Genomic DNA, 27776 nt, shown 5'->3' on the forward strand with positions numbered 1-27776 from the left:
GCCTCCACTGGACATGTGCTGAAACAATCGCTCCCTTTGTGCCGTGGCAATGAAAAACCCAGGTTTAGACCATTGTTTTGCCTGTGTGGACGATTTAGACCCAGCGCATGGGAAGGCTCATGATAGTGGCAGGTTTTCAATGAGGATGAATGGCTGAGAGGGCAAAGAGCTGGCTTGAGACGGACGTGGAGGAAGCAATTGGAGTGTTACAGGATGTCCTCGTCGGATACTCTGTGGGTTTCCCTCTAGATAAGAGCAACCCTTTGCTCCTTCTTAGCAAAGGCCCTTTCTCTAAACATTAACTTCTCAACCACTTTCTGCACCCTCTGCTCTTCTCACAGAAAGAAATGAAGGGGCCCTTCCTCCCTCCCTCCCTCCTCTCTGCTTTCTCTCTCTTCTTTTACCAGTTCCTTTTATCCCATGTCCTGTTTGGTGAGGGTTTGTTTCAAAAGCCTTTTGAAAAGCCAAGTAAACTACGCCTGCGGGATCCACGGGGCCATGCCAAATCGATGATGACTCTCCACGAAATTAGCTTTAAAAATAAATAAATGGGCTAGGCCGTGCCATCTCCTCGGGGCAGGGACCTGCCCTTGTGCTCCGCCATGCGCCCAAGCGCCTTGAGGGCGCTATAGAAATGCATACAGCCTTGGCAGGCCATCTTTGGGCAGCTGAGAGAGAGACAGAGAGCGAGTGGAAGGGCGGGTTCTCCTCCTGCTGCAAAGCAGCCACGTGGGTTTGACCGCTCTTGCTGCGGTGCGTGCAGCCTCCGTGTCGGTTTCAGCCGCCCCGTCCTTGCGCGCTTCAGCGGCAGGGTGTCAATTTCATCAGGTTGATCAAACGCTCCTGACCAGGTTCCTGAGAAGCAGGACGCGCAGATCAGCCCGAGGGGAGCTGTGGGGAGAAGGAAGGAAGGAGAGAGACGAAGACTAAAAAACAACAACACCCCTAAAGCGCATTGCAGCAGCAGGAGAAACAGGAGCCATCGCGCGCCCTGGACCAGCCTCTCCAAGCCTTCATCATCCGGATCTCTTCTTCTTCCTCCCATTCCGAAGACCACGCGCCCTCTTGCTTGCTTGAAAGGGCGCCCGGTTGCCATTCATCCAGTCTCTCTCCTCCTCTCCCTGTTCAAAGAGGGCCTCTCCGCCGCATACAGAACAGCCCCGCTTCGTTTTACCAAACCGAAACAGCCGCAGTTCAGGACATCCGGGGCGCAGAGAACCTCCCCTCAAAAACATCGCTTCGGATTCCTTGCGACTTGGGAGAGTTTCCCGTCCTTGCTCTCGCCTGGATTTTAGACTGACATCCAGCCTCCTTCCCTCTCTACACTTCCAGGGCCTCCTTTTTTAAAATTAGAATATTATATATTCCACACCCATCCACACACACACACACACACACACACACACACACACACACACACACACACACACACACTTTCCTTCTTTTTTATGGGGCACGAAGAAACGCTACCATGCTTTCCATGTCCAAGAACTCCTTTAAAATTAAGCACCATCTTCAGGATACAGTGGTGAGTCAAGGGATTGTTTGTCCTTTGTGATGTTGTTTTATTTATCTATTTTAACGGCGAGGGGAGGGTCCACGAACGGGTGTGCGTGTGTGAGTGTGCAACACAGAAAACCAATGTCCCCCCCCCCCTGCTGTGCGTAGACAGGGAGAACGCAGAATACTTATAAAAACGTAAAAAGAGAATGACCACAGTCATGAATCGTGGACAGGATATCGACTGGGTATTTAGACTCTCTGTCTCTCTAGTCGGTCTGATTTTCTAAATTCAATTTCTCAGGGCGCAATCCTATGGACATTTAGACAGGGAAACAAAATCCTACAGGGAATTGTAGGATTTTGTTTCCCTGTCTAAACGTACATAAGGTTGCATCTTTAGATCTGATCTTACCCTGGAAAGTTACATTGCATGGTGTTCTATAGAATTAAGAGGATAGCAATAATTTCACCACCCCACCCCCATATCCACGTTGCTGGCCCCTTCTTAACTTTCTAGGAATTGTGGTGCCGGGGGAAACATTTAAATGCACCCTCTCCAACCCCACCTTCATTCATTTTGTCTCTGCCTGGTTTTCTAAGCAGAACTAGCAGGTGTGTTTCGATGGCACTCCCTTACCCCTGGTATAGCCAGTTACCCCACCTGGTGGAGGTCGGATTCATTCTGTATTCGATGCACAGTTCTACCTACGGTCCTTGGTGACATCTGCATTTTCTAAGAGGCCTTCCAAAATAACCCAGGAAGCAAGCTAACATATTTTGCCCGCCTATAACTTGTTGTTTATGTCCTGTTATGTTCCGCTTGTGTCCCTTTAACCCAGAACCCGCAGGCTGGAATTTTAATTCTCCAGACCGGAGAGCAAATTGTGTAAAATGCCCCTTTCTTCCCCGCCTCCCAAAAACGTCTGGTTGGATTTGACTCACTAACTTTTGTGTTTGTTTCCAAACGTTGACTTAGAAGGAAGGAAAAAGCCATGATAATTTTAGAAGATGGTGTTTTTGTTCAGCCGAAGAAATTCCACCTGGAAAGTCTCCTCCCCAAGCTCCGTCCAAAAGAACAGCGGCACTCTTGTGCTACACATTTCAAAGGGGCTTCTGCAGGAGAACTTCCCGATGGATCATGGCCCTTGCAAGCTAACTCCTGGATTGGAAAGGTGGGGAGAAAATAAAATATGGATGCTGACTGGACAAAGAAATGTCTTGACAAAGAATTTCCCCCTTAAATCCTTGGAAATAATGTATGTTCACTTATTTTAAACAACAAGAAAACATCCAACCCCTGGCCTAAGGAGAAGGAGTAAAATATTACTTGGGTTTAAATGCAGACACCACATTGTCTTGTATTCTTATGTATCTCATTTCTTGCAAAACTTTAGAAGAGCACCCCAGACCTCCACTCTAGCATCCAAACTTTTGTCTGTTCCCAAACATTGGCCTTAAAAAGGAGAAGAAGAAAAAAGCAGTGATAATTTTAGAAGTGGGTGTTTTTCGTTGTACATCATGTACTCAGCCACGGAGTGCTTCAACAGGGCAACTTTCCCATTAATGATTCACAGAGTTTTAAAAAGAATTTAAAAACAAGCAAACCCTGGCTCTTTTGGCTTGGCTGTTGAGCTGGTAGCTAGGAAACCCAGCCTTGGACAGTGCGTGGAATTCCATAGCTCTTGCTATGACCTGGCTGCAGAATACAGACACTTACTCTAGGCTAGCGATGTGGGTGCTTCAGTAGAGCAAAGGGAGATAAAGCAAGTGGGCCATTGTGGCTTGGATCCTTGGCGAAAGAGGACACCTTGAAAGCATTTTTAAGGGTTTGCTTTTCCGCATACTTACGCATTTCCAAGGAAGGTCTGAACATCTTCCTTGACTCTTTGCATGCTCTCTCTCTCTCTCTCTCTCCCTCCCTCCCAGCATTCTTTGCATAATCAAACAATGTTTTCCAAACTGAAGCAGAAATGTGTCCCAAAGAAGCCAACTCACTTGTAGGGCCATCTGAGCTGGAGAGGGATGGCATAAATTGATCCAGAAATTCCAGGATGGAGATGAAAACCAACGCCTTGCCTTCTCCTAAAAGTCTTCTGCAAGGCAGTCCCCTGGGCAAAGTTGTGTTTGGGTCCCTACTAGCGTCTGAAGCTTTCATAGAATCATAGAATCATAGAATAGCAGAGTTGGAAGGGGCCTACAAGACCATCGAGTCCAACCCCCTGCTCAATGCAGGAATCCACCCTAAAGCATCCCTGACAGAGGGTTGTTCAGCTGCCTCTTGAAGGCCTCTAGTGTGGGAGAAGAGCCCCCAACCTCCCTTGGTAACTGATTCCACTGTCGTACTGCTCTAACAGTCAGGATGTTTTTCCTGATGTCCAGCTGGACTCTGGCTTCCTTTAACTTGAGCCCGTTATTCCGTGTCCTGCGCTCTGGGAGGATCGAGAAGAGATCCTGGCCCTCCTCTGTGTGACAACCTTTTAAGTATTTGAAGAGTGCTCTCATGTCTCCCCTCCATCTTCTCTTCTCCAGGCTAAACATGCCCAGTTCTTTCAGTCTCTCCTCATAGGGCTTTGTTTCCAGACCCCTGATCATCCTGGTTGCCCTCCTCTGAACCTTTGAGCCTATCATACCTTTTCAGCCAAGCCTACCTTGCAGGGTTGCTGTGAGGATAAGATGGGGGGGGGGAACTCCATGTACGTTGCTTTTGAGATCTTCAGAGGTAGCTTGGAATACAAATGTGATTTTTTTAAAAAAGGTGGTGAAGAGATTTCAAAGGGTCTCTCAAAACTGGGGGAACAGGCATTAAAATGGCGATTGCAGTTCACGTCAGGAACAATTGCTTGCTCTGGGTAAGAAGCTGGGGGCGAGTGTTTTGCGTTTCATAACCCCTTGCTTGAAGTGTGCCATGATGGTCTATGAACTGGACGGCTGCAGATGTGATACTGCATCCTGAGCAAGACCCCTGGTCCATCTAGCACAGAACCGTCTACCTCTGAGGGGCAGCTGCTCTTCAAGGTCTCAGGTGGGGGCCTTTCCTAGCCCTACCTGGAGATGCTGCCGCCAGGGATTGAACCTGGGCCCTTCTGCCTGCAAAGTAGGGGCTCTTCTGCCACTAAATCCTGGTCCTTCCCCTAACAGCAAAGTAAGGCTCCAGTCCTCATTATCCTAAAGAAAGGGCTGAACTAAATAGGGACATGGGGAATTGCCTTACGCTGAGTCAGACCCTTGGTCTATCTAGCCCAGTATTGTCGACGCAGGCTGGCAGCAGCGGCTCTGTCGGGTTTCAGATGTGTGTTTTTCACAGCCCTACCTTGAACTTGTGGCCGTGGGTGTGCAAAGCAGGAGCCATGCCCCCTCCCTGTCGCATGTGAGATGCTCTTCCTTCTTTCACGGTTCTGTAGGGCTCAAGGTCTAATCACAGGCAGCCTGACTGAATCCACTCTTTGCACCTAAGGAGACTTCCCCGGCTCCTGTCTCACCTTCCCTTTGAGCTGACCACTGAAAAGTCACCTACAATGAAATCAGGTGTGGATTTGGGGCTTCTTCCCTTGAATCATTTCAAGGGAAGCCTGAAGGGGTTTTGATAAGGCTAGAAGTGAAATATCTCTGTGGGACTCTGTCCAAAAAAGACAGGAGAAGTAGCTGTCGGGGAGGTGTTTGATTTAGGACAACCGACTCCAGGTCAAAGGTGATGGGTTTACATCTCTCTATAAAAGGGAAGAGAAAGCCCTCGACCTCCTCAAAAGGGAAGAGGAACTCCTGGTCTTGCCACCTGCCAGGACATCCTGCCAGCAAGGGAGCTGGCTAAGAATCCAGAAGATGCTGTGGAGGAAGATTGACGCCTGGACCCCTCCTTCCGCAGCTGGGATGGCTGCGGTGCCGTTGGAGCTGTCTGGGTTGTACCCTCCCTCGGGCGTTGCTTAAGCACAGCGGAACGTGGCCTCGCTGGATCAGACCACAGGCCCCACGTCCAGCCACGTTCACCACCGCATCTTCTCTTCTGTCCCTCAGCTCAAGAGTCCAAAGTCCCCCGATATGAGTGGGAAGAGGAACAGAAACTGCCAGGCCCTTCAGTGTATTCCAGGTATGGAGAAAGAGGGCCGGACGGGGTGGGCGGGCAGTGCGTTGGAAGTGGGGGGTGTCCTTCAAGGAACACGTGATCTTTTCCCCCCTTTTAGAGTGGCTGAGATCCCACAGAGAGGGAGAAGGTACAATGGAAGGCCCTGAAGCTATTCCTGCGACCCAGGCAAGCTGCTGGGATGCTTGTCCCAGAAGCAGTGAAACTGTCTTTGGGGTGGGGGATCCATTTTGTGCCTCCCTCAGCATCAGACCCACCAGCAGCATCTGTAGAGATTCACACAGAGAGAGAGAGAGAGTTTCCTGCAGTCTGACATTGCATGTGAGCGTCTGTGGGTTGGGTACCAATTCCTCATCCGGGGTTGAATCTATTTCGCAGGCCTCCAGCACTATTCAGCAGATCACAGTGGTATCCATGGGAAGTTTGGTTTGTTTCTACACTTAATTGCTACACTGGGGGGTGATTTTCAAGGGGGGGCTGTATCTGGGGAGGGTTAACATTCCCCTCTCCTTACACACTGCAACTCCCCCACCAAGCAAAACAAAACAGAAACACCCCAAACCTTTAAGCATTGAAGCTTAAAAAAGAAATCTCATTGGATAGGGAGGAACAGGGCCAGGAAGCTTAGCATTTGAGATGATTTGGACGAGGAATGAATGAATGACCTCCTGTGATTCTGCCTCCTGTGAATCCCGGAAATCATTTCTAAATTTGCACCTATAGATATCAATGAGCAAGTGTGGGGTTGTGTCCTACGGGCCCAGGCCCTGAATTTTTTACACCTCCGATCAACATGAAAAGGAAAACGGGATCATTACTAGTTTGTAAACAAAAACTATGCTTACAATGTTGGACGACACCTGGGATCAGATTCTCCACTTGGGCGGTGTGATCCATCCATACAAAGCCTGGAATACACCTCACAGGACTGTTTTGGGGTTGCACCCAATAAGAATTTTTAAAATTAAAAAATGCAGAGTTTGCTACTGCTGCTGAATGCAGCTTGGCAGTGAGCCCAAACGGGCCATTGGAACAGGCCCTACGCCATATGGGCATGTTCCAATGGCATGTTCAGAGGAGGGCAACCAGGAGGATCAGGGGTCTGGAAACAAAGCCCTATGAAGAGAGGCTGAAAGAACTGGGCATGTTTAGCCTGGAGAAGAGAAGATGGAGGGGAGACATGATAGGACTCTTCAAATACTTGAAAGGTTGTCACACAGAGGAGGGCCAGGATCTCTTCTCGATCCTCCCAGAGTGCAGGACACAGAATAACGGGCTCAAGTGACAGGAAGCCAGATTCCAGCTGGACATCAGGAAAAACTTCCTGACTGTTAGAGCAGTACGACAGTGGAATCAGTTCCCTAGGGAGGCTGTGGGCTCTCCCACACTGGAGGCCTTCAAGAGGCAGCTGGACAGCCATCTGCCAGGGATGCTTTAGGGTGGATTCCTGCATTGAGCAGGGGGTTGGACTCGATGGCCTTATAGGCCCCTTCCAACTCTATTCTATGATTACATTGTGCCTGTCTCTTGCCTGTTCCTTCTTGCTTGTTAGTACAAAAGAAAAAAGAAGTTCTGGGGCCTTGTTTTAGATTTAACCCCCAATTCCATCTCTCCAATTTCAGGGTTGTCTGGGCTTGTTTCTCACTGAGAAATAAGAGCTTCGTCGGAACCTTGATTTAAAAATGGAACTGGTCAGACCCTGACGAGGAAAGGGTTAACGCTCCCCGCCACGCTTGAATGCAACTGTCTGAAGGCATTTTGCAGGCAGGAGAGCCCAGGAAGCTCTGAACAATGGTTGTTGGGGCAGACGGTGGCCTGCGGCCATTGCTGGGCCGTGTTCTTCGGCTTACGTAACCCGCTGAGAAAAACAGCTACAAAAGGCACCTGTTAACTGGAGGAAATGGTGCTTGAAACACAGCGGGCAGAGGCATCTGTCTCCCCGGCTTCTATTTTTAGGATTTGAGGAGCGGGGGATAGCGGTGATAATTCTGGGAGATGCCCTGCTGCACAGGGGAACCTGAATTCATTGTTTATGGCTTGTCAGCTGCTGTGGCTGTGGAGCTATTTCTGTACAGGGTGGTTGCCTGCAAAAGCGAGCAGATGGCTCCGTTCTGAGCCACTGAACTCTTTATAATTCAGCAGTAAGTTCGCTGCAGCAAAGGCAACGAGATGCGAAGCCGGGGTAAGGGTGGCCACGTTTAACTCCGGTGGCCACTCACACTTTGCCAAAAGGAGAAGAAGAAGCCACGCATCCCCCAAAAAGAGGACACGGGTGTACACGAGACGTCCACGTAATGCTTAACGTGTAAAGATGCAGATTTAGAAAGAAATGCTACACTCCACCCAGGAGTGCCACAGCTGTCCTCATAGCAGGGAGGCTTGGCACCAGGTGCGCCGTGTACCTGCTGCTCAGGTGTGCCCCATGGTGGATGGGTGTTCAAAGCCCTTGTGCTGCTTCTCCCCCTTAGGGCTCTTTAACTGTAAACCAGGCTTGGACTGTCCTTTCTCAGCTGTCCAAAACAGAGGACTGTTCTCTGCCAAGTCAGAGTAGGCCACCCTACTTTGAACAGTAGTTGTGTACAAGGAGGAATTTCTCCAGAGGCAGCCCACTGTGCAGGGGAGCATGGAGGGCTAGGGAAAGTGGCAATCCTGTCTTCCGCGCTCTCTGTTTTAGTGTTGAACTTACTTCAGGCTCTCAGCGTGCGTTTCTCCCCGCAGGCGGAGAAGATCCAGAGTGCATTTGGCACTGATGAATAAACACACGGAAGCTACTAACAGCTTCGGCTATTGGGCGACACAGAAATGTAATACATAAACAAAGTAATTCAAATAACGCCCCCTCTAAAGATGCAAGGTTCAGGCTTCGGTGGAGAACCTGGTTGCAAGGAGTCAAACTCCTCGCCGGTTTCAGGAAGAGCCTGGACAGACGCACGCAGGGCAAAGGGGGAATGTTCTTGGCAGAGCAGAGAGGGTGTGGGCCTGATTGCCCCGTGTGGAACGAGACGGCTGAGGGGTTGGACGTTTCAGAGGAGTCCGCCACAACGACGGGCGCTGGCTGTAACCCAGAGAAGTTTGGGGGGCATGTGGGAACAGGCCTTTGTGTACATCGAGCAGATGTATACATATAGATTTGACATGCAGCCAAGCAGCTGGGCCACTTCCAGGAGGGGAAAAAAAGATGAGCCTCCTCATTGAAGGCTGAAAGCCAAATCCTGCTACATGAGCAGGGATGGCTCACAGACAGGCTTCCCCCCCGTGGCAGCAGTGTGCCCAGAGGGCTGCGTGGAGAGGTCTTCGCTCCTACAGCTGGCTGGTTCTTTTGAAGAACACTTTCCAGAGGGTCGCCCCCTTCGTCTATTGCAGCAAAAAAAAATAATGACAAGCGCACCTCGGTCTCCAAGCTTGTGGCTCCATTTCGTCCTTTGCACCAAGTTTTAACTGGGGAAAGGGGAGCATTTGTTTTGTCTCTTTGTCTGAGTGGCCTGGAGGCAAGAGGCACATTTGGAAACAGGAAGGGAGTGTCTCCTTGGCAAATGATTAACTGGAGGCCGTACGAAAAGCAAGCAGACTCGGTGTCTCTGAAGGCACGAGGCTTTGCGCGTCGCAACGCAAGGTGCTCCTGTTGCTTGGACACCGGGGCTTGCGGCTGGCTTAGAAGGCAAACAGCAAGTGGCTTTGTGCTCCGGAACCGGTCTGCACGGTGATCGGCAAAGAGGAACAAGAGGTGTACTAAATGTCAGACACTCCAGCAGTTTCAGTGTCTCTTGCATTTGAATGTTCAAAATCTCACCTTCTTTCTCTCCCGAATATGAACTTAGCCAATGTTGGGAAATTAAAAACAAGCAAACTGAAACAAAATTCTCACCCACCTCCATCGGCCAAATTCAATAGGGGCAGCTATTCCTGGCATGGAAAGGACCATGTTGTACCTGCTGGCTGTACAGCTGTTAAAGATTCTGGCTGTATATCAGGAAAAACTTCCTGTTAGAGCAGTGCGACGGTGGAATCAGTTACCTAGGGAGGTTGTGGGCTCTCCCACACTGGAGGCCTTCAAGAGGCAGCTGGACAACCCTCTGTCAGGGATGCTTTAGGGTAGATTCCTGCACTGAGCAGGGGGTTGGACTCGATGGCCTTGTAGGCCCCTTCCAACTCTGCTATTCTATGTTTCTATGAGGAACCTGGTAGGAAAACACACACACCTAATTCAGTACCATGCTGGGAGTTGTAGGACTTATTTCTGTCTGTACATGCATAGGATTGTGCTGTAAAGGAGTTTAAAATAGAAGCAGCTGTTGGGAGAGAAAGAGAGAGAGAGAGAGAGAACTCCAGAAGAATGTCTGTTCGCTGCCTCTGCCCCTTGTCCGGTCTTTCAGGAGATGTTCCTTAAAGTTGTTCCTTCCTGTCTCATCCACTGCTGTGCTCTGTCTTCTGGTGCTTTTCCCTTCAATTGTTAATTCATTGTTACCTGCAGGGGAATATATCCAAGAAGAGGCAGCTCACGTCAGGAAAAGCGTCTCCTCCCGAGGTGGTGAAGGATACCTCCCCGGCACCCTCTATTGCACCAATTTAAGAGTGGCTTTCTCACCAAACCCATCTCCAGACACTGAGGTGAGTTTGCCAATGGGCCACTGACCTGTGGCCATGAGTAGCCATCCCGTTCGAGATCTCCAGCAGAGAATTCTGAGCGCCTTCGTCCAAACGACAAAGCCCAGGATTCATAAGGGAAGCCAGGAAGATGTTGCTGGTACCCGACCACTCCGTGATAGCAATGTGGATATTGCTTTGGGAGTTGCAGCCTGCAATTCTTCTCTGGGTGCCTTTGGGGGTAGAAATCGAGGTTCAAAGTGTGGCTGAAGCCATGCTGGCTCCTCCAGGAATGTACGACTCCGACAGCCTCAGGGCCGAAAGCAGTGACCAGAAAGGTTCTGAACATAAACTGGCTAAGAGCTTTCTTCTCTTCCCCTCCAGGACTGCTCCAGCCGCCCTTTCATGCACAGCGACTATGACGTGGCCCTTCCGTGTATTGGGAGGCTGGTGGCCGGTAAGGTCAGAGGAAGGCTTAGTCCTGGCTGGGGGGTTTTGCAGTCCAACACATCTAAAAGTTGGGGAACCCATTGTAGTCTAAGATTATTTTTCCTTGTAAAGATTTAATGTGATGGTTTGATTTATTTTTGGATAGTAGATAATGCAATAACTGTACCTGAGTAATATAATTACATTTATTTTGTTTTAGTTTTCCCCTAAAAGTAAGTTGCTAGATCTCATGACTGCAGCCTCCACTGCATGCCCCTTCAGGCTCAGAAACTAGAACAGAAAAGACACAGGCTATCAAATTTCTCATGAAATGTAACCATCTCAGTAGGATGGTTTTTGGCAATAATTTATTGTATTTTACATCATGTTTTTATACTGTTTGTTTTATACTTTGAATGGTTTTAATTTTTTTTGAACCGCCCAGGGAGTTCACAACCGCCCGGGCGGTATAAAAAAATCCAATAAATAAATAAATAAATAAATAAATAAATAAATTAGTCCATGGGCTCTGCTTGACCGTTCCTTTTCTGTCAGGGGCCCTGATAGATCCTGCACCTTTCATTTCTGCATGGAAATTAAATTTCAACCCACCCCCCATCAGAACCCAGACTTTTCCAGGAAGTCTTTGCCATAACCCCTTAGTTCCCCCTACCCTACTGAGTTGACTTTTAGATTGTAAGCTGCTATGGGCAGAGACCTGTCGCTGCTTCCTCACCCTGTAAACTGTCACCGATAGTGATGGCCCCACTGCATCTCATCTCAGCTGTGCTCCTGCTAACTCGTCCTCCGTCCTTCTGTGCCCAGTCAACAGCTTCACCAAAGCCAAGGTGCTGACGAGCAGCTCCACCTTGAAGTTCATCCCGGAGGAACTGGTCATCTACTGCCGGGATTTCCGGGTGCTGCGGTTCCGTTTCCACGAGAGCGGCTTAGAGCCACAGGCCTTCCGGGTGAGATGGAGGGGAGGCCTGGCGGTCGGCAGGAGAGCGGCACGGAGGAGTCCGGCCTGGGCGGGAGCAGGGGCTGGAAGGCTGCCGTTGTACTGTCCGGAGAGCTCTTCTCACTTGGCAGAGGGCACCGGGAGGTTCCAGCATTAGAGCATTCTCTGTCCCCTTCGCTCGCCCCAGTCCTGGAGCAGGCACAGACGGAAAGAGACCAGAAGTCATTGCCATCTTTCCCCATCGTGGTTAGTTCTAAGAAGAGAGGGTGGCCTTGGTAGAGATTCTCCGGACCTCTACTCTCTCACTTGCTTTTTAAGGAGATGATTGAAGTGTGTTTTTGGCTACCTTCAGTATTTGGGATGAAGGCTGTGCTGCAAATTTATTGGAAAGGCACAAGCAGGAGGACTTCAGAGGTTACCTAGTCCAAGGGAGAGTCCGTGGCTCGGTGGGAGGGTCCCTGCTCTGGATGCCGGTTCAATCTCCAGTAGCATCTCCAGGTAGGGATAGGCAAACTCCTGCCTGGAAACTTGCAGAGCTGCTGCTGCCAGTCCGTGTTGACAATACTGAGCTAGATGGACCAAAGGTCCAACTCAGTCTAAAGCAGCTTCTGATGTCCCTATGCTCCCAGCCCCCTGCTGATGTAGGAAATCTGATGTGACGACATTCCTGACAGGTGTCCATCTAGCCTCCACTGGAGAAACTCTTAAGAAAGAGAATCCCCCACTTCCCCCAAGGCACCCGGTCGCTCTCGCGTCCTCAGGAAGTTCTTCCTAACGCTGAGTTGAAATCCCCTTTTCTTGCCACTGGAGTCTGTAGGTTTGAGCCCCACCTTCTGAAGCAGCAGAGGACAAATCTGGCGATCAGAGCGCCTCTTAATAGCAAAGGTGGGGGGCATTCCACATCACCTCCCCCCAACTTTGCTTTCCAGGTGACGATGGCCATCGCCCAAGCGCAGGAAAGCAGCGGCTGGGATGGCTGCTATGAAAACGCGGCGCTGAAGAACTTGGGTGAGCAGACAGGCGGGGCGAGGCGGAGGGGAAGGGCCGGGATTCGGTGCCTTGGCGTTTGCCGCTGACCAAACACATCTCTGCTTGTTCCAGAGAACAGCCAGCTGGGCAGAGAGAAGGGAGAGCCGGAGGGAGGCTCCCCGACGCTGCTCTTTGAGAGCCCCCGCGACTGGGAGAAGGAACTGAAGCGCCTTGGGGCCGCTGGCTGGCGGGTCAGCCCAGTCAATGAGCGCTTCGACATGTGCACCAGGTAGGGATCAGCCCGCCCGCTGACCTTCTGCCTCTTTGCCTCGAGGCTGTCAAAGAGGGTCCGTGTTGCACCTGGCAGACCCAGCTCCCTCTGAGTCAGTGAGGAAGGACCTGTGGGCCATGGCTGGAGTGGACGAGTGGCAAGGATGCTGGATTATCTGCCGCCCACCTCAAAATTCCCTCTTCCTCCTCACCATGGCTGGAAGGAAATGGATTTCAGGATGATCAGGGGTCTGGAAACAAAGCCCTATGAAGAGAGACTGAAAGAACTGGGCAGGTTTAGCCTGGAGAAGAGAAGATGGAGGGGAGACATGAGAGCACTCTTCAAATACTTAAAGGGTTGTCACACAGAGGAGGGCCAGGATCTCTTCTCGATCCTCCCAGAGTGCAGGACATGGAATAACGTGCTCAAGTTACAGGAAGCCAGATTCCGGCTGGACATCAGGAAAAACTTCCTGACTGTTAGAGCAGTGCGACGGTGGAATCAGTGACCTAGGGAGGTTGTGGGCTCTCCCACACTAGAGGCCTTCAAGTGGCAGCTGGACAACCATCTGCCAGAGATGCTTTAGGGTGGATTCCTGCATTGAGGGGGGCGTTGGATCTGATGGCCTTATAGGTCCCTTCCAACTCTACGATTCTATGGTTTTCCCAGCCACAACCCTTCTTGCCCCCTCTTGTGAAGCAAAGTATTTTTCATGACTTGGTCCTGAATAGGCAATTAAGACCTGGTAGCTCTATTTTAAAGTCCTGCTCCTGCTGGAGTTGAAAAGGGCCGGCACTGGTTTGTTGACATGGATCAGCACAGCTGCCTGCCTTTTTGGCCACTCCTTGGTAGCGTGGCAAGGGAGAATGCCTGCCTGCACTTCAAAGCCAGCCAGTATACCACTAGAAGGAAGCAGGTTTGATCTGGACAGTCTCCCAGCAGGAGAAAGTTTGGGTGGCCATTTATCTGTTAGTGTTGCTTTCAAACTCAAATCCATGTGCTCTGAATGTATGAAGCGAGGAGGCAGAAGCAGGGCCTCTTCTCTTCTACTATGCATGTATTCAGGGCCATAGCTCAGCTGTTTTTGTGTGCAGAATGTCTTGGGTGCGATTCCTGGCATCTCCAGGTACGATCTCCTGGGAAAGTTCTCCTGACTGAGACCTGGGAGAGGCATAGCTTTCTGAGGGGACCATACCGAGCTGGATCAGGGCTCAGTATGGCAGCGCTCCAAATGTTTTGGCCTACAACGCCCTTCTTGCCTGGATCGAGCCTTAAGGATTGGAAAGTATAAACTGGAACTCAATGCACAAATTGCAGAGGACCCCGGGTTGGTTCCTTCCTTCCTTCCTTCCTTCCTTCCTTCCTTCCTTCCCTCCCTCCCTCCCTCCCGCTCTCTCAGCTCCTGCCTCAATTAAAAATCCACCTGGCATTTAATTTCCAGCGTAAAGCTTCCCACGCGACTTCGACTCCCAGAATCATTTTAACAGCCCTCTTGGAGAGGGGAAGGCAACCTTGGAATGTGTCATGATTAGAGCGCCGAAGGAGGCTCTGTGCTATTGGTAAATCAAAACAAAGAGGCAGGGTTATAATCTGAAATATTAGAGGCCGGAGGGGAGGGAGTGGGAGGAAGGAATCCTGGAATAGTAGAGTCAGAAGGAGCCTCTAAGGCCATTGAGTCCAACCCCCTGCTCAACACAGGAATCCACCTGAAAGCATCCCTGTCAGACAGCTGTCCAGCTGCCTCTTGAAGGCCTCTAGTGTGGGAGAGCCCACAAACTCCCTAGGTAACTGGTTCCATTGTCGTACTGCTCTAACAGTCAGGACGTTTTTCCTGATGTCCATCTGGGAGAGAGCTTGAGATTAAAATAGTTAAATATGGCACTTATTGGTCAATCACATTCTGTATGGAGAAGAAATGCATCGCCCAGCCTTCCCCAGAGTGGTCCTCTCCAGATGTTTTGGACAACAACTCCCAGCACTCTTGACCATTGGCCCTGCTGGCTGGGCCTGATGGGAACTGTAGTCCAAGACATCTGGAGGACGGCAGGTTCGGGGAGGCTGCCCCATTGCTGCTCTCTTTCCCTCTCTTTTAAGCAACGCTCTGCTGGCTTCCTCTCCACAGCCTCCCCAAGTACCTGTGGGTCCCCAGCCGGTTTCTGGACAACGAATTGAAGAGAGCCTTCGTACACTTCAACGAAAGACGCATCCCGGTGAGTGTAAGGCCAGGCCCTGAGCCTGCTTGGGCTGTGTGTGTGTGTGGGGGGGGCACCTTAGCGTCCTCAGAAAAGCTGAAAGCTCTTGATCAGTGGCATAAAAAAGTCTTAATAGCCATGTCCGGTGATGCTGAGATCCGGCATTCTCCTATGTTAAACAAGGGCAGAGTTGCTACTACACACACAAGCTCCAGACTGGATCTGTGCTATTAATCTTTGCTGTTAAGGACTGGATTCCTGGGAGGGGGGGTTTCTTACGGCAATCAGAAAAAAGGAGTGGAGTTCATAATGCCAAGCAGGCCATGGCAGGAGAGGAGAGGGTTTGCTTTGGAGAGGGTTTGCATGGAATTCATGTCCTTCTCCCCCACCCCTTGTTCTGCATAGAGGTTGTGCTGGCACCACCCGGGAGGCAGCGATCTCCTTAGAGCGGCCAGCTTCCATGCCGATTCGGACCCTGAGAAGGAAGACCTGAGGTACGCCTTCGATAAGAGAAGGGGCTGAGATTGGGTGGAGCAGCAGACCACAGAGGAGGGCTCGTGAGGAAAACCCTGAGGCTCTAGGTCAAGGGCAGAAGCTGTGTCAAGCATGCCACCAGGGGCCCACTGACCAGAACCCCACCTCTTCACCATTGGAACCTCTGCCTGAAAGAGGTTCCACACTTTCTGCTCTCAGTCAAGGGTTGTGGCGTGTGCTGCTGGAAGTCACTGGACGCGCCTGTCTGATTTCCCCATTTCTCGCCGTAGGTGCATGGAAACGCTGATGCTCGCTGGCCATTCCCAGTGCGTGGTTGTGGAGGCAGCGGCAGACCTTCCCAGTCCACCGGAGATCCAGCAGGCCTACTCCAAACTCTGGAGTCTCTGCCTCGGCCTTGCCGGTGAGAAGCAGAGCGAGACAGGGACCGTCCTTCTCAAACGCGGGTCCTTCAACAGGGGAGGAGACCCGGGGATGAGGGAGTTCCCTTTCTAGAAGTGCCGAGCTAGGAGGGCCAGCAGACCCCCTTCAAATAAGGGTCAATCACAGAGGACGCACCAAAAGGTCAGATCTCTTCAGATGAGTTCCCAGGAGAGGAGAAGGCAGCTGTTTTCCCAAGAACAGATCCTTAACCCACACCTGGTCAGGTGGGAAAACGCTTCAAAAGGTTAACCAGACAAGCCTTAAGTATCAAACGAAAGCATCACGGGTTTAATGCCATAGACGGATCTCGCATGTTGGGTCACAGCAGCGCCGATGTGAAGGTTTTTCAGCGGAGTCCGTTAATAAAACATTCAACTGCCAGGAAGTCCAGTGATGCAGTTGCTTAATTGTGGTGGGGAGGAGACAGGAAAAGTCCACGATTCAAACCTCACCTGTGTCTTAAACAAACCGGGTGGATTTAGGTCAGCTGCTCTCTCTCAGCCCTCACATCCGCCGTATGGAGATAATACGGCTATCCTACCTTACAGGGTTGTCGTAAGGATTATGGCAAGAAAGTTATTTCTTAATTATTTATTAGATATATCTCAAAATATTTGAAAACGAAGTGCTTTGAACACTCAAAAGTCGTTAGCATTTTGAGGGTGCCTGCAGGAACCAGACCTGATTTTTTTCCCCTCGGAGAAGTTTTGCTGGGGGTATGAAATCTTTCTGTGGACATTCATGAGGCTGCTTCGCAACTGTGCTATGAGTGGGGTGTGGGAGAATCATCCCACCCGCAAGAGACCACAAATGAGCACCGGAATAAAAATAGCACAAGGCCCTTTTTGCTCAGCTGCCTTAAAATGCGCGACAATTCCAGAATTCATGCGGGGAGCCTATTTTTGGAGTAAGGGGGTAGCTGCTTCCTGGAGGTTTCGGAGGCTTGTGCTGTATTTTTAGTCCTCCTACCGCTGTTCTGTTTATCTTGCAAAAAGACAAAATATGAACGCTTGGCTGTCTCTTCTCCCACCTCCCCTCCAGAGCCTGGATGCTGTTTTTAAAGAGAAGTAACCTTGCTGTGTTTTCTCGCTCCCTCCCTTCTAGATTCATCCGTTGCGTCATCGGATGAGAAATGGTTCTCGGGCCTGGAAGCCACGCGGTGGCTGGATCACGTGCGGTGAGTTACAACTCCCATCTTAACTCGATGGCCTTTTAAGCCCCTTCCAACTCTACTGTTCTATGATTCTATGGTCTTGCGTGCTGGACTGCAGCTCAGAGTTTCCTTTGTGTGCGTCTTTGATGGTAGCGAGGTCCGGTGTTTGTCACGCATCATCGGCTTTGCACATATTTCCATTTAATATGGTTTAATATTTAAAATTATTTGTTTATTTAAAACATTTCTCGGCCGCCTTTCAGGGCAAGAAGCCCTCACAAGGCAGCTTACAACAATAAACTACGTAAAAAATGACAAAGTAAAGGCAATTTAAATGTCCTCAAACTGTTCTGAATGTTAGCACTGAGACTAACAATTCAAACAGTGTTCAGAAAAATTCGGTAAAGGGACAACAGTGGTCAAACCTGTACTTCAACAATGAAGCACAGACAAAGCTAACTTATTTTCTACAACATTTGTAAGTATTGATGGACAAGGGTCTTCTTTAAGACTAATATTGTTAAGTTCCAACATTAGAATTGACCACCAGATACTAGAAGTTACAAAATTATTATTACTTATAGCTAGGACTTCCATGCATACAAGTATTCGCCATAAAAATGTTTCCTTTCTGAAGTGCAGATTGATATGGGGGAGATTTGGAGTCCGCAGTGTCTGACTTGTGCCCGATAGAACTGAGGGTGTTGTAATTGTGTACTTTTCCCTTGTAGGGCGTGTTTGAAGAAGGCCAGCGAAGTGGCTGTTCTGCTAGCTGAGAGGAATCGATCGGTTGTGCTGCAAGGTAGGCGGAATTCCTTTGTCTTAAACTTCTGCTGCAGAAGGATTGCAGGACCCACTTCAGGGTGCACAAGGTCCCACACCTTGCACATCCTTCCGAGGACAATAAAATTGGTTTGCCCCTGGTGGCTCTGGTCATTGCTCCAGCCATGGCTACACATGGATGCTTTCAGACAGAACACTTTTCCAGTGCTAGAAATTCATAGAATCATAGAATAGCAGAGTTGGAAGGGACCTACAAGGCCATCGAGTCCAACCCCCTTCTCAATGCAGGAATCCACCCTAAAGCAGCCCTGACAGATGGTTGTCCAGAATGCCTTTAGTGTGGGAGAGCCCTCCACCTCCCTAGGTCACTGGTTCCATTGCCGTACTGCTCTAACAGTCAGGAAGTTTTTCCTGATGTCCAGCTGGAATCTGGCTTCCTTTAACTTGAGCCCGTTATTCCTGAGCCCAGATTCTGGCTGGATATCAGGAAAAACTTCCTGACTGTTAGAGCAGTAAGACAATGGTAACAGTTACCTAGGGAGGTTGTGGGCTCTCCCACACTAGAGGCATTCAAGAGGCAGCTGGGCAGTGTTAATCTGGTGCTAAAAGGCAGGCAGCCCTCTGTCAAGGATGTTTTAGGGTGGATTCCTGCATTGAGCAGGGGGTTGGACTCGATGGCCTCTACTATTCTATGATTCTATCCATTTCACACAAGAATTATCTCTAGTCAGTTTCACAAGGGAATAGACAACTTGGTCTAGTCAGTTTCACAACCAGTTTACAAAACTTGCAGCTTCATTTCTTCTGCCTGTTAGTTGAATTAAACAAGACTACTGGTCAGAGTGGTGGGGCAGAACATGAAATGGTTCTGAAATTGAAAATGCATAGCAAGCTATAGGGAAAAGGGGGTCATTCCCAACACATCATCCACTTTCCTCAGGAACAACATCACCCAATGTGCCTGCTGTGCGTTTTCCTATCCACACCTACAAAGAGGTGAAGCTGTTATTCTGCTATTCCCCTTCTTAATGGATTTTCTGCAGTAAGGAAACAGGTGGAAGAAGTAATGGGAAAACGTGGGAGTTTTACAACTGGCTTAAAGATGTTGTCTGGACTCCCTGGAAAATTGTATGAAAGACTCAAGGTGATTTATGTTAAAAGCTTTGACTGGAAGCATCTTCATGAGAGAGAGAGAGAGAGAGAGCGGACTTGTCTCAATTCACCCTTGGAACGACTATGGGAATATTTCCCTGCACAAATCCCACTACAGCAAACTGTATACAGCAGCTGTCCCAAACTTTGTACCTTCCAGGTGTTTTGGACTACATCTCCCAGCGTTCCTGAACATTGGCCAAGCTGGCTAGGGTTCATGGGATTCAAAGCCCAGACAATAGAGAAGGGGGGGTTCTGTATAGTATTGGTGATCGCTTGGTTATCCCATGGTGCAGTGGCTCCATGTTGGCAAAGCACCAATCTTTTAAAAAGTTTGGGTGAACCAGTTGCAGCAAAACCAGCAGGGTTTTATGGTGCGTTCAAGACCAGCAGATTTATTCTGGGTGAAGATTTCCTCGAACTAAACGCCACTTCATCTCCCCATCTGACAAACCTGGTGCAAACCTGGGTGTGCCTCTCCCTTGATGGGTTTAGCAACTTCCTGCAGTTCCTATTTTGTGGCGTTGAGGCCACGAGAGATCCTTGGATGATCATTCTTCACCAGATGACCTGTCTTCATCTGTGAGTCCTTTAACTAAGTTTCTAATCTGTTTCCTACTTGGGTGTCATGATGACCAGCACTAATTTCCCTCTTCGGTAGCATTTAAGGCAAATGAAATCCCTGGAAACTGAAATCCATTTCTCTGCATCACTGAACACACACACGAAGGAAATTAGGAAGTGGATTAGAATGTGTTTTACACACACACACACACACACACACACACACACACACACACACACCAAGTTTCTTAAATGTTTTTCCTTTCTCCTCTCCCAGAATCAGACGATCGGGATCTGAATTGCTTGCTGGCTTCCCTGGTACAAATTCTTTCAGATCCACACACAAGAACCATATCTGGGTTCCAGAGCCTGATCCAGAAAGAATGGGTGGCTGCTGGACACCCTTTCCTGCAGCGTCTCAACCTGCTCCAGAAAAATGACCGGGACGAGGTAAGCCAGCTGCTGAGTGAGCGAAGAGGAAATGAGGCCTGTAGCCATTTCAAATGGACTGAAATGCTTTGGGAAAGTTCCCCAGAGACTGAGAAGGAGGACTTCGTTTTACTGTTATAAATGTGGTTCTGAACTCATTGACTTTAAAACTCACCCTCTTCGCAGTCAAATTTCACATCCCCGAAAGGGAGTGGGGAGGAGGATGAGGAAGAGGGCAGGGGACGTTGCTTCTGTATTAATATTGAAAAAAGTGGGAGCATTTCAGTGTTTTGCACCTCCTGTTTTCACTGCCTTCTTGCAGTCGCCGCTGTTTCTGCTGTTTCTGGATTGCACCTGGCAGCTGCTGCATCAGTTCCCACAATCCTTTGAGTTTACGGAGGCCTACCTGGTGGCGCTCCATGACAGCACCTACGTGCCGTTTTCCAGCACATTCCTATTCAACTGTCAGTGGGAAAGAGGGCGAAAGAACCAGGTGAGGCCAGGCTGGTAAGCTGTGAAAATAATGGCATCTTAGAGTGTCTTTACATTAAGGGGAAATTATGTTGATTACCCGGGCATTTGTGTTCCTTGCTGAGCATATAACACGGATTCTGGCCCGCTTGCATTGGCTGCCTATACGTTTCCGAGCCCAATTCAAGGTGCTGGTTTTAACCTATAAAGCCCTACATGGCTTGGGACCACAATAGCTGATGGAACGCCTCTCCTGACATGAACCTACCCGTACACTGTGCTCAACGTCTAAGGCCCTCCTCTGAGTGCCTACTTTGAGGGAAGCTTGGAGGATGGCAACAAGGGAGAGGTCCTTTTCGGTGGTGGCCCCCCGGCTGTGGAATGATCTCCCCAATGAGGCTCACCTGGTGCCAACATTGTTATCTTTCAGGCGCCAGGTCAAGACTTTCCTCTTCTCCCAGGCATTGGACGGCATTGAACGCTAAGTTTGTTGTTTAATGGACCCCAGAATTGTTGTTTTAAATGGATGCTGCTGTTTTTATACTGTTGTTTTTATGTCTCTGATGGTTTTTAAATTTTGTATACTTTTAATGTTTACTGTTTTTAGCTTTTGTGAACCGCCCAGAGAGCTTCAGCTGTGGGGCAGTATATAAATGTAATGAAATAAATAAATAGATAGATAGATAGATAGATAGATAGATAGATAGATAGATAGATAGCTCAGGGGTCCTGCCCTCTGGAGCAACCTAGAACCAGACTTTTCCGTCTCCTGCACAGGCAAACCCAAGTCCTCCAATTGTATACAACACGCTGCTCTGATGGGCAGAATCTCTCCGGGGACTCTGACCCAAACAACTCAGTTTAAAAGCTGTGATTCTAAATGGGGAAGGAGGGGAGTAGTCGCCCATACAACAGCCCTGTGAAGTAGACCAGTGTTGTTCTTTGAGCATTCACATCTATGGAAGGAGAGGAGGCAGGAGCACATCTGGCGATAGCTCAATTCATCTCTCTCTCTGCCTCTCTCTTTCTCTGGCTTCAGAACCGTTTTCTGAATCAACTCTACACTCCCATAAACGGCTGGCGACAAACCCTCTGCCTAGAAATCCTGCAGAAAGGGCCCCACCCTCTCGAGGACGTGGGGGCTGCCTACTTGCCCCCCATCTGGGATTGGGCCCTGAGATTCAGCCCCCGCCAAAGGGCACAGTTCCGGAACCCCTGCCACCGCCGGAGCAGCCACGGCAGCGGAGGTGCTCTGAACGGGAACTTCCTGCCCCCCAACGGTGACAAGGCACGTGTCGGAAAGCATGGGGATGTGGGTGGGGGAGCGCTTTGTATGATGGCTTGCCAGAGTCAAAGCAAGAGAATGTGTATCACATTCCAGTGGTGGACGGCGCAAAACACCTGCACATTCTGTGCTTAAAACTCTTATTGCTAGTAACGCGGGGAGCTGCCTTATACTGAGTCAGACTGTTGGTCCATCTAGCCCAGCGGCTCTCCAGGGTTTGAGATAGGAGTTTTTCCTGCCCTACCTGGAGATGCCTCCCCGGGAATCGAACCCGGGCCCTTCTGCATGCAAAGCGAGGGCTCTAGCCCTGAGCTACGGCTCCCTCCTACATCAGCCTTGCCTGTTTGCTTTGTGGCATTCCCGGAACCCCGAGCGATTACAGGAGGTTGAGGAGGAGGTGGGTGGTGGGCTGTGGAGGCCCTGGCCTGTCGCTACAGCTTGTCTCTTGTCGCATAGGGAGGCTTAAAGATAAACAAATGTTATCCAGGTTTGAATCTGGGACTCAAGTGGTTTGGGGCTGCCGTGTTTCTTCTGTTTACGTTGTCATCTTCTGAGTTTTCCCTTCCTTCTTTCCTCCAGAGGGAAAATACCCCTTCAGGGAAATGGGCTTTGTACGTTTTCGCCAAGGGCTCCCACACTTTGCAAACACACTATTTCCCTTGGAAAAACGGCTCCCTGTCAAAGAAGGGCTGCCGTCGGGTCCAGCTGTCAGAGGGCCCTGGAGAACAAGACCGGTCTTCCACAAGAAAACCCAGCGGCTGCCTCCTTTATCACAAGGATCGGCTCCTTCTCCCATCCCACGCAGGGCCCTCCATCCACTTATGGAAAAGGTGCTACCTTCGTGGGAACCCAGACGTTCAGGTAAAAACAACAGTTGAAAAGCATCACTTGCAAAACGTGAGGAGGTTTTCGGAGTTGTAGTTATAAAGTCTGCATATGCAAAACTGTGTTCAACATCTCACTTTCCCCCGTCTTCCTCACTCGGGTTGAAAAAGTCTCAGAGTGATGGGACTTAAAACAGAATGCAGAGGGTGCTAATTATTTGTATTCTAAAACGTCTCATCCCCGACAACAAACCTACTAATAGCACTTTAAAACCTCAAAAAGTAGTACAGTGACATTTAGATCTCAGAGAGAGAGTCCTGCAACTTCTTAAGATCTGACAAATTATTGACAGAAGCATTTAATTCAAAAGGTAGAGTTGGTGAATGTCTAACTTTGTGACTCTGTAGCGACAGCTAGTGGCCATATTACTGTTGGATTCTTTAGTGTAAGATCTCAGAGATGCCACCTGTTTTAGGGCAATATACATTAGATGGTGGTACCTTGTTCCTTGAATCCTGCAGCAAATTCTATGATCGTGTGGCCGCCTCCGAAGCAATTTTATCTGGCCCTTGGTTGTACCGCTAAATTTTAAATCAAGCTTTTGGTTTTTGAAGGTGTCCCAGAGTTTCACTTGAAAGGTGGGGAAGGCATTATTTCAAGGTATAAGAAAACATGCTCGTGCACCTTGGATTTTGTATGTAACATGCCTGTGATGTGCAAATTGCACATGCTGCATGTGGTCCATAACAGTGCTTTTAGGCAGCATTGATTTTCATTTTGGAATCAGTCAGTACATTTGAAAGGAGGGCGATTTTATGCAGCGAAATAAACACCTGGAACATTTTCTAAAGAAGATCCTGGCCTCTGAGAACCCAAAATTGCCCCTTCTTTTTGCCATCACATTTAAAGGCCAGATCAAATATGCCACAGGGACATTGAATTTGGACCAGTGTTCAATGGCTGTGGTGGAACCAAGGGCCATTTGAAAGGTATATGCTTGTTAAGTGTCCATGTTTTCAATTGCTATTACCTGCTGTGAGTCATTGACTAGATGGATTAATAATCTAAATTTTAAAAAAGGGTCAAGACTGCATGCAGTCAATGGGGACATCTCAAGATCTGTGTCAATGGCACTACAGAATGGCTTAGATTCAGGTCAATTTCAGTCCCGAGTGAAGTAGGTCTCTGTGAAATAAAACCGGTGGCTAACCATTTCGAAGTCAAACTGACACAGCTCTTAAGATCCATGCCAAATAAAATGGAATGTCAGAAACATAATTTCTGTGACCCAACTGACCACAGTTACTCCAACACCAGTATTTCATATTTCCGCAGGAGTAAGTCACACTGATCCAGTTTGCACATAGAATCATAGAATAGTAGAGTTGGAAGGGGCCTACAAGGCCATCGAGTCCAACCCCCTGCTCAGTGCAGGAATCCCCCCTAAAGCATCCCTGACAGATGGTTGCTCACGTTAAGCCAGTATAAGCAGCATTGCCGTTTTTGATCTGTGGTTTGTTTAGCACGCTGTGGAAACCCAGACCTCTGGCTTTTCTCTCCCTTGACAAGCCAGAGAAATAACCCGTGATTTGGTGTTGTTGACCAATGAATCATGGGTTATTTCTCTGGCTTGTCAAGGGAGGGACGAGCCAAGCACTCAGGCATCTCTGTCACGCTAAGCAAGGTCTTAACAAAGACAGCATGTCTGTAGACTGTTTCGCTGGGCCTGCTTGAAGCGGAAGCATTCGTAAACGGCGAACCCTGGCTTATCGTAACGTGTGGACCCTCCCACTCAAACTCAGTGGGGCTTGATTTCACGTAAGCATGCCAGTCAACTTGGTAGGACTTGCTTCCGAGTAAAGGATTGGCCTTGAAGCCCCCTGTTCTGTGAACTACAATCCCTACTGCAATTGGCGGTTGTGGAAATAATGAGGGGGAAATGAAACGCAAAGAGAGGATGCATTCCTGCTGTTTACAGTTGCCTCAGAGGCCAGTGATTGGAAACATATTTCTCACAGCTGGGTCTCTGGAGGCCAAAGCGTGCCTCGGCCATTAGGTAACTACTGTATTTGTGCCTCTTCCCAATTCATTAAATTGGGAAATGAATCACAGTTATTGGAAGCATGATCTGAAGCAACGTCCTGTGAGTTTGTAATCAGAACAAGGGCCCCTGGGAGACAAGTTTATCTTGCTAATGAATTTTGACGGCTAAGAGTTGGTTCAGCCTGAAGACGCTGGGAACCCAGCCAACGGGCATGCCTCTCGCCGAGCGCACTGAACGATTTCTTTTTTAACGGATTGTGCTTTTGACTCTGCACGGGCTGGCAGAAGGGTGGGGGAAGTCCTGCAACAGACTGCTGTGTAGAGAGGAGAGGTGAGGTTGCTACCGCTGAAAGTTATCCGTGAAAGAATTCAAGGTGTGAAATGGGGATGGGGCGGGACGTACATAACAGGTGAGGAGGGAATAAGGAAACGCCTCTGCTTCTCTCCCAAACCCAACGCTGTTTCTTGCTGGAGCCTTCCAATTTCCCTGCTGCCTAGAGCATCTCCCCTTTCTCCACAACTCACGGCGTAAATTTAAAAGCGTAAGACGCTAGATCAGGCCAGACGTCTGCCTAGAACAACATCTTGCTTCCTGCGGTGGCCCAATTAATTGCTTCCATGATGCTCTCATGTCCTGGAGGGCAGATTAACTGGAGGAGGCCGTGGTGTTCTCTTTACCTGCTCCTGCCTTCCCCGCTCCTTCTTCTTGCGGCAGTGAATTCCATGAGTTAATAATGCCCTCATTATGAATGAAACATTGCGTTCCTCCTCTTGTGTTTGAACACAGGATTCTTAGAAATCGACATGTCCACGTTGATTAGGGTAGTCAGCTGCAAAAGAGGACACAGCTCCTACACCTTTTGTACTTCTGTAGAAGATCGGATGCAAGCTAAAATTGCTGAAACTTCCTCTTCTGCACAACTATGAAGGTGCAGGAACCTTGTCTTCTTTTGCGTCTGGGCACCGTTGGTCACAATAGTTCAGAGTTTATGTTCTAATTCAGAATATACTAGGAGCAATGGAATCCTAAAAAGCCAAGTTTAGTAGGAACAATGCATTCATGCAAATTTTCTAGCTTTGAATTATTATTATTATTATTGTTAATTAATTAATTAATTAATTATTATTTCCAGAGGCGTCATTTCTCCTTACATCCTGCCTGTGGGGGAATGGGTTTGGGTGTGATCTCTCAAACTTTGGGAGGAGACCATAAAGGGGCCAGATACATTTTTGCAGAGAATGTTATGTCTGACTTGGGCTTTTAACAGCAATATATCTTTTGCTTCAGGTCGGCCTCTTCGCTTCCAGCATTGCCAGCCTTTCAGAGGAACTGGATCTTCTTCGAGAGCAAATGAAGTTCTGGCAAGTGGGAAACTTACAGCACAGCTCCTGAGAGTGACCAGGTGCTCCGCTAAGGACTGATGACGCACGGACGGAGCTCCCCTTTTCCATTCCGCTGATCACAGGGCTGGAGCGTCAGAGTGTCCAGGGCAGAATCGGGGCCAGTTGCAGTTGAATTCAGCCAGGTTTTATACAAGGCTTAAGTGGGATCCTTCACACATTCCCTTCCTGAAGCTCATATCCAGAAAAGACAACAGCAGGATAGCTATGTGGTTGAACTGTTATATTTCTCTACGTAGAAAGGGTCCATTAGGCACTTTCCTTCACTTTGCCTACAATAGGCTACCTGTAAATTGCTGAACAGTATTGTCAGAGGGCATGAAATGCTGCTTATACATTCAGTATATATTGATTGTCAAGGCTGAATCCGCAGGCACGTCAGTTTGCCTGGGTACATAAAAAAATAATGTTGCTACCTAGCAAATTAATATGTCCACACACACATATGTCTCCACAACCAGCCCCTCTCTGTTTATCACGTTTGCAGAGTTTGTTATTACATCTCATTGCTATGTCTTGAGCGCCTACTGTATATATTTTTTCAAACATAGTGGGAAATTATTTCCATAGTCTTATCAAGACAACGGTTGATGCTGCTGTTATATTTTCGCTGTGAAGGATTTTATTTTATAAGCTTTTGTCCAGAAGCCTTAATAGCAAATGGAAAACAAGTGATTTCAAGTTAAATGTTTTGTCTTTTAAACCTCGTGAATGCAATACACCCAGCCACCTGCCTGTGCTTACCACACCTGGCGTACGCGGATGATACATAGGCAGGTGGGCTTGTGATCTTTTGAAGCCTCATTTCCAAGGCTGCAGTAAACTACTTAATGTATCATGCAGGGTCTGTTCTGGTGAATTTTGAATAAATGTCTCTGGATCACCTCCTGCTTCTAAAGAAGTAGCTGAAGATTAGAGTTTGCAGAAACGGGGGATCTGCTGAAATGCCCCCCCATCTGAGAGGACTAAGCTCTCAGTGTATCCACACCCCCAAGGTGATGATTCCCTCTCCTGCCTCAGAACATCTCAGAAAAGATGTTCTGAGTGGATCCACGGTTTGTTTCCTTTAAAACATCTTCACACACATAATATCATGTGGGAACTGACTGAATTATAGTCAACCACTTGCCCAGTCTAATTGGCAACCTGGTCCAATCTGATCTTATGCAGGTTTCCCTGGGAGTAAGTCCAAATGTGTCCAGTGAGGCTTACTCCTAGGTAAGTGTACACAAGATGGCTGCCTTAATGTTTTTTTACTCTACATGCCTGATCTTCTCTTGTATGTTTTACGCCTCTCTCTTTCTCCTGTTCTATTCTTTTCTTTGTCTTTCTCCACTTAAATCACACACACCTTTATCAGTCGAATTGATGATGCTGCATTTGGGAGGGTCTGTCCCCCCTTACCCTGCTTTTACATTATACCATTCACGCAAGCAGAGTACTGATACTAGCTGGAAAATAAATAAAGAAGTTGTATCGTTTCTCTGAAGCAATTGGGATGGAGGATATGCTGTGCTGATCTACACATTCCTGGTAGCATGAAGCACCTGAGCAACAAAGTATAAGGGGCATTAACACACACTCTGTGAATATTTTTATAGCAACGTTTCTATTTAAGCCTGTATTAAAAGTTCAGTATTTTAAAACCTAAACTCCGTGTGAGTCGTATGATTTCTGCTTATCCTGCCTTCAAGATATCCTCGTCCTGTTGGGTGTAGCATGTCTGGAAAGAAAAGAATTGGGGCACTCTCAAGAACCCCCCCCCCTTATA

General features: G+C 48.7%; 2 protein-coding genes across 2 annotated transcripts in view; both read left to right on the forward strand.

Annotated features, from left to right (window-relative positions):
- Window positions 1-27776, forward strand: part of LOC134412293 (serine/threonine-protein phosphatase 2A 56 kDa regulatory subunit beta isoform) — a 328596-nt gene that overhangs the window by 247885 nt on the left and 52935 nt on the right. The window lies entirely within an intron of this gene.
- On the forward strand, window positions 798-27617 carry MTMR11 (myotubularin related protein 11). The gene is made up of 17 exons (XM_063145848.1): window positions 798-1528; window positions 5515-5587; window positions 10053-10189; window positions 10550-10622; window positions 11420-11562; window positions 12482-12560; window positions 12654-12810; window positions 14915-15002; window positions 15390-15478; window positions 15749-15879; window positions 17004-17076; window positions 17784-17854; window positions 19829-20001; window positions 20303-20473; window positions 21491-21739; window positions 22316-22597; window positions 25893-27617. The coding sequence occupies exons 1-17, from the start codon at window positions 1472-1474 to the stop codon at window positions 25995-25997; spliced, it is 2151 nt and encodes a 716-aa protein (XP_063001918.1). The 5' UTR covers window positions 798-1471; the 3' UTR covers window positions 25998-27617.

This window comes from Elgaria multicarinata, chromosome 21, assembly GCF_023053635.1.
Source record: "Elgaria multicarinata webbii isolate HBS135686 ecotype San Diego chromosome 21, rElgMul1.1.pri, whole genome shotgun sequence".
Taxonomy (NCBI): Eukaryota; Metazoa; Chordata; class Lepidosauria; order Squamata; family Anguidae; genus Elgaria; species Elgaria multicarinata.

What these genes read in the sequence shown, in the direction of transcription:
- MTMR11 (XM_063145848.1), top strand. Translation starts at nt 1,472, where the DNA reads ATGCTTTCCATGTCCAAGAACTCCTTTAAAATTAAGCACCATCTTCAG. An exon ending in CGCGGCGCTGAAGAACTTGG is followed by an intron (nt 12,561 to 12,653) that starts GTGAGCAGACAG and finishes TGCTTGTTCCAG; the next exon opens with AGAACAGCCAGCTGGGCAGA. An exon ending in CGCTTCGACATGTGCACCAG is followed by an intron (nt 12,811 to 14,914) that starts GTAGGGATCAGC and finishes TCCTCTCCACAG; the next exon opens with CCTCCCCAAGTACCTGTGGG.